This window comes from Nestor notabilis, unplaced genomic scaffold (assembly GCF_000696875.1).
Source record: "Nestor notabilis isolate BGI_N333 unplaced genomic scaffold, ASM69687v1 scaffold10314, whole genome shotgun sequence".
NCBI lineage: Eukaryota > Metazoa > Chordata > Aves > Psittaciformes > Psittacidae > Nestor > Nestor notabilis.
Window position 1 is genome coordinate 22733 of NW_009926933.1, and position 6346 is coordinate 29078.

Consider the following 6346-nt stretch of genomic DNA (forward strand, 5'->3'; position numbering starts at 1 on the left):
CTTTCCCTAACAGTAACACTCGCATCCAGTAGATGTGTGAAATAAACAAGAGAAGAAATGGGCCAGATCCTTTCATGTGATACACTTGAGACAATTTGTACAGAATGTCTAAAAGCCTCCTGACCTAAACATGACTGATGGTTTGGGGACTTGTGGCAGCTATGATAGCTTAGCAAGAGGTTAAAAACCAAGCTACTGTATCCTAAAAGTAGTATACTTTTTTTTTAAGCGAGATGAGCCTGGAAAAATCTGAATTGTTATATTAGTGGCAATTCCCAGAAGAAATATAATTTCCCCCACCCCCTTTTCTGTTTGCAGGTATCTCGCCATCACTGTAGCAATTCTCTTGTTACGGTTTGAGTTTACAGGAACCCACACAACTGAGTTGCATGAAGAATGTTTCAGTTCCCTTCTAGAATCACAGGTTGCCGTTGGCCCATTATAATGTGCATTGCAAAGGAAAAGAGAAGCAGTGCGTTGGTTATCGGAGATTTCTTGGGTGGCAGTGCAGAACGTTAGATAAGCGAGAATGTAGTTCTGTTTCTTTTAGAAGAATGAAGTTCCTCCTTCATAACAGGCACTATCTGGCTTGAAGTGTTAAGCTTTTTCTTGAAAGGAAATGCTAGTGTATTTCTATTAAACTCTGTCTGGAGTAGTAGAAGTCAAATACCAGTAATGGTATAAATAAAGCATACCTTTATTATGCAAGCAAGACATAAGGTTTGTGCCATTTTCAGGTCTATAATGCTCTCTTTGCCAAGAGAAATGTTACATGAGGTAGCATTAATTTTCAGTATGAAGCAGACTGTTTTGAAACAAGCATTTCACCTGTCAGGAAAGGCTCTGCAGAGAATGTATTTGATTGTCTCTTGCGAATAATCCCATTTGATTTTTGACAGGAGTATTATTCTAAAAAGGAGAGGTAATAATGGGCATTAGTCTTTGCAAGGCAGAGCCTAACCCAGTGTGTTTTGTTGGTACTCAAATTCAGCAGCACAGATTTTTCAAATTGATGCCACTGGTATGTTTTTCTTGGGTTTATTGGTTGAAATTTGAATGAGGACAGTTTAAAGTTGAAGTCTCATTTCGACATGTCTTAAAAAGAACAGGCTAGCAAGCAATGAACTTGGAGAATTCTAGATCAAAATTAAGTTAAACCTAATTACTGCTTTTCCATCTACATTTAATTTCTCTGTCTACACATTCAGAGATACAGACACTGAGTCTGTGAGAAATAATGTTTGTGGTCAACACAAGAGTGACCCTTCAGTTCGTGGGTACTTTGTTCTCAGCAGGGAATGCTGTGTGCTTTGTAAATACTGCACATCATGTAGGCAATAGAGAAACAAGTGAAATGGGGAACATGGAATTTGCCAGGTTAGAGTTAGTGTAGTGAATTTGAAGATAATTTTGGACAGAAAAAAGAATATGTTGCCTCAGAAGATTTCTCTGTTTTACACATCTAATATTAGTAAGATCAAAGTGCATGTCTTAAGTGTTGTCTGTTTAATGGGTTGATACATTGGTGACCTTTAACAGAGTTCATAAAACAATTAGAGGGAACTGATAGGGATTCACTACCTCAATCCCCTGTCTCCTGAAATCCAAGGCTGGTTTTAGGTCTTTAACATACCAGAAGCAGTATACAGCCATAACTTCTGTGGCACTAAACTAGAACAAACCACTATCATTTCTTAGATCTTCCAACAGCATTTTTTATCTTTCAATACAGGTCTAGAATTTGCATATTCGGCTGCTCCCAAGTCTATGCAGAGTGCTATCATGGGGCTGTTTTTTTTCTTTTCGGGGATTGGATCATTTGTTGGCTCTGGATTGTTGGCACTAGTGTCTATTAAAGAAATTGGCTGGATGAGTAATCACACAGACTTTGGTAAGTTGTTTCCAGTGTATTCATAAAGTAGGCGGCTTCCTTCAGAAGCAGTTAAGCATCAAGCATGTGGAACTGTCGAGTCTTAGCACAGTTATTATTTAAAAAAAGTAAAAAATAAATTTGTCTACTATTTTATTAAAAATAAAGTTTCATTTTGCATGTAAGTATGAAGCAATGTGACTACACAAAATGACACATTGCCCTCATGAAAGCATGGGAAAGATGCATTAAGTATTTTGCTTCTCCAAGGCCTGTCAATTACCTGCTCAGCTCTTACTGCATTTCATCACTAGAAATTACTTATAAATTTTTGTTTTTTAGTAAAAAATTCTTAATTTCTGTGTGGAAAAATAATATATTGGTATGAATTACTGGAATTACTTTCTGTGGTTATTGGAAGTAAAGTGTACCCAGCTCTCTTAGTGATTATTCAGCTTCCTAGTTTCAAGAGACTTCATCAAAATTACTATGAGGTAATTCTGCACTTTTGTCTGCTAGCTATTTATACTCTAAAAAGTCCAATATATCATCTGCTTTGTATTGCTAGTTGAAGTTAAAAATAATTATTGGCACCAGTAGGTGGCACCTTGGGAATTCCAGAAAATCCCATCATCACTGGGCTAATTAGTTCCAACAGGAGTGTGAAAAGTTCTTAAAATGTATGCTAGACCTACCGTGTATACATGGCTTAAAAGTGCAGCCTAAGCCTACTTTAAGTTTGGTATGAAAGAATTTGCCATTTAAACTTGATTTGCATGCTACCACAAAGTAATGTTGTCTGGAACAGCACATATGCCTCAAATTGCCATCTTTTGTTTATAAGTTAAAAAACTGCAAAAGAGGACAAGTAGCCTTAGCTTTATGGAAGCGTCCTCACCAAATGAAAAGTTAATCGTGTCGAGACTTCCCCCCCCCCCAATCAATTCCAAATTCAGAAGAGCATCTTTTTCTGCAATTCTATATAAAGATAACTCAGCTGATAAGGGCTCAATAGGAGGATAAAATTTCATACAAATTAATAAACGTGATATTTGTTGATGGTTTTTTAGCCTCTTGCCTTTGATTTCTGAAGCAGCCTAAGAGAAGGCAGTGCCTAATGTTCTCTCTGTAAGATATTTAAGTTGTGCTAAATATATCCAGAGTTGGCTAGACCTGGAAGATGTTACCTTTCATGACTCACTGGTCATGTGTTTTGAATAAGCTGCTCAGGTCAGTGGATTGTTCTTTGGACAGCTGTCAGAACAGCGTATTTCTACCTTTCATAATGCAAAGATTCAACATAAAATCAAGCCCTCTCAGCAGCTATATTCATCTGGCTCAAGGCTGAAGAATGCAGTAGGTGATTTTGATCTGTAGCATCCATAGTAGCTACTAGTTTAATTGTTAATAACTGATTTTTCATTTGGTATAACATTATTGAAAGTTATCAAATTCATACAGTTTCCATACTGGGCATGATGTGCTATGGTATGGAATAACCCTTTGGCTAGTTTGTGTCAGGTATCCTGTCTCTGCTTCCTCCCATCTTCCTATGCCCCTTCTCACTGGCAGAGCATGAGACTGAAAAGGTCCTTGATCAGAGTAAGCATTACTTAGCAACAGCTAAAAACATCAATGTGTTATCAGTGTTTTTCTCAGGCTAAAGTCAAAAACACAGCACTGCACCAGCTACTAAGAAGGAGAAAAATAACTGCTGCATCTGAATGCAGGACACATTAGATGCTGTATAATAACTATAAGCACATGCACCAAGTTTCTGCTTTTTATGCTAACTCGTGATACCATTTGAGGTAACTGCCTGCCTCCAGACTCTGCTGAGAAAGTTCATTCTATGCTGGCACTTCTGTGTTGGTTGCTGCTGTTGAAATGGCTGTTATTTCTCTGACAAAAACTGAGATTTCATGGGCTTAATAAAGGATCTCATAAAGAATAATTACTACTCTTTAAACACGTCTGCTCTTGAGATGGAGATTCACATGTATATTGTATTTTAAATGTCAAGGAAAGACTGTTTAATTATACTGCATTTTATTATAAGTTCATTTAATTGGATCTTAAGTTTCAGTAATTAAAGTAATTTAATCTGAACATTTATAGGCATGCTGCATGAACAGCTCGTTAGGATTGATGTATACTTCACTGGTTTTACTCTTTCTAACCTTTTTGGTAATCATAATGGTCCAACTGGCTGTGGCTTATGTGCCATGTTGGAAATGAGCCACAATATATTGTTCTTGGAAGTACAGCAATAGTCAGTGCATATTCCTTAATAGACGTATAATATTTTAGCAATGAGCTTTCTTAATTTGACATTATTTAATCTGGTACAAATCACTGTAACAACTTTGAGGAAGTGTTAAAGGTGAATTAAACCAAAAGGAAACCATGTATGGTTCCACAAATTCTAAACTTTGTCCCAAAAGAAGGCTTAGAGAGCATCTCAGTAATTGCTTTCTTTATATCTACAGAATTGGCAAACTTTTTTTCCTTTATAACATTCATCTTTTGATTCTTCTTATTTTGAGTTAGCAGAGGAAGGAGGTACAGGCCTCCACATGCAGAAGGACCATACAGTGGGGGTGAAAAGGCTGCTGGAGGAGACCAGTATACATAGTAGAAGAAAAGAAATTGTACATTTACCTGTTTCAGTTAAGCTGTAAAACATAAGACTTTCTTTTTTTCCTTCATTAAAGCTTTATCACTGCACTGTTTTCTCCAGGCTCCTTAAAAGCATATCTGGAGAAGATGGTAAAGGCTTTACATTACTAATCTCTGTCAGTGTAGTTTTGCTTCCATTTTGGATCCAGAGCTTTAAATAAAGAAATATTTTCAAGTCCATTTGGCCACAGCACAGGCATGTTTTCTTTTTTTCTGCATTTGATATGAGGTGTCTCCTCAAAAATTGACGAGTGATATTTATTACCTAACATTATGAACAAAGTAAATCATATACAAAAATATACAGTGAGGCTTATCTGAAGCCAGCAAAGCATTGCAAGTTTGCAGCATAAGAAACCAGACTTAAAAAAAATGGCAGAGGGGGAAGAAAGGAAGATTATTAATCTATTAGCCCTTTAAAATTGTTGATTCTCATGAAGCATGCCCACTGTTATATGTATGTAGTCTTTGTTTGCACAAAGGTCTTGCAGCAGAAGGAGGAGCTTCCAGCAATTTTTTGTAAGAAATCATGCAGCAACAGCATACCAACTTCATTAGGGACATTGCTTGGTTTAAGGCATTGAAGCACAAAAGAAAGCAATCCTTGCACTGTGCACATCTTCCTCAGAAATTCCATCTTTTGCTTTGGATAATTAAAAATTAAACTGCTGTCAGATGGAAACGTGATTTGGTTTGGTTTTGCCAAAAGTCTTCATTTGTTAACTTGAAGGGATTGACATTTTAATTTGTATGGTCTGTATCAATCTTTTTTTTTCTCCCCAATTCTTTCTAGGTAATATTAATGGCTGCCAATTAAACTATTATTTTTTTTTGCTGGCTGCTATCCAAGGAGCAACCCTCTTGCTTTTCCTTATTGTTTCTGTGAAATATGATCATCAAAAAGCAAAGAATAATGAAGTGGCTGCCAATGGGAGGATCTGATATCTGGTACGGAGCAGACTATTACAGAAGTTCACAGCGAAGTGGCAGCGCACCCTGCGTCTGCAAGATCATGGTTTTCTCCAGAGAGCCTCTTACTAGACTTGCATGTTACAAGAGTTCTCTCCCTTGCCCCCCCTCTTGTGTTACGTCAGTAAGTGCCTTATGTTGGCGGGGCTGGTTTCTTGCACTACTACTATGTCCTGGCAGAGGACAAACACAGATCTCAGAAGTGTATTAACTGTAGCCTAGGCATTCAAGTTGCTCTTTGTTAATCGTGGGATTACTTAACTCTTGAAAGCCGGGACACTTACAATGGAAATGGAGTATGACGACTCATGTGTGACATGGATTGTTCCTGCCTGAAAAACTGCTTAGTGAAGAACAGTGGATCTAGAGAAACCCTCAACAGTTTCAAGCCTACATTGAGGACACAGAAAAGAAAACATTTTACATAAACCTCAAGTAGTGGTTACAAGAATAAATTTTCAACCCTGAGAGTCATTCTTGGAGGAGAAGCAGGGACAAATTAAATTGCAGATTAGCTCAGATTAAAAAGAAATGAAGTTTTATAATTGACCTTTCACTGGCAATGTCTCAAGGGTTTAAGTCCAAACTCGCAGTCAGAAATATCCAATACTGAAGACTAAATTATATATCACAGTAGCTTGTCATATAACTGCTGTGACTTTTGGTGCACAATGGAACACTTGTTTGGACTGAAATGGTTTTACTTCAGAAGTACTTTTATTTTTTGAATCTGCATTAGATGTATCAGGATAATATGGTAACAAACATCTTTTGACAAACCACTGTTCAATCTAACACTGTTATTTCCCTAAGGAATATATAAATATT

At 37.0% G+C, this 6346-nt stretch overlaps 1 protein-coding gene across 1 annotated transcript in view; it reads left to right on the forward strand.

Moving 5' to 3' along the window:
* SLC15A4 (solute carrier family 15 (oligopeptide transporter), member 4) overlaps positions 1 to 5491 on the forward strand; it is a gene marked incomplete at its 5' end in the record, with an annotated part of 28219 nt that extends 22728 nt beyond the window's left edge. Inside the window, 2 exons of the mRNA XM_010013826.1 lie at positions 1733 to 1891; positions 5343 to 5491. Coding sequence (XP_010012128.1) covers positions 1733 to 1891; positions 5343 to 5491 — 308 coding nt within the window. The remainder of the gene's footprint in view (positions 1 to 1732; positions 1892 to 5342) is intronic.
* Between the last annotated feature and the right edge of the window lie 855 nt (positions 5492 to 6346).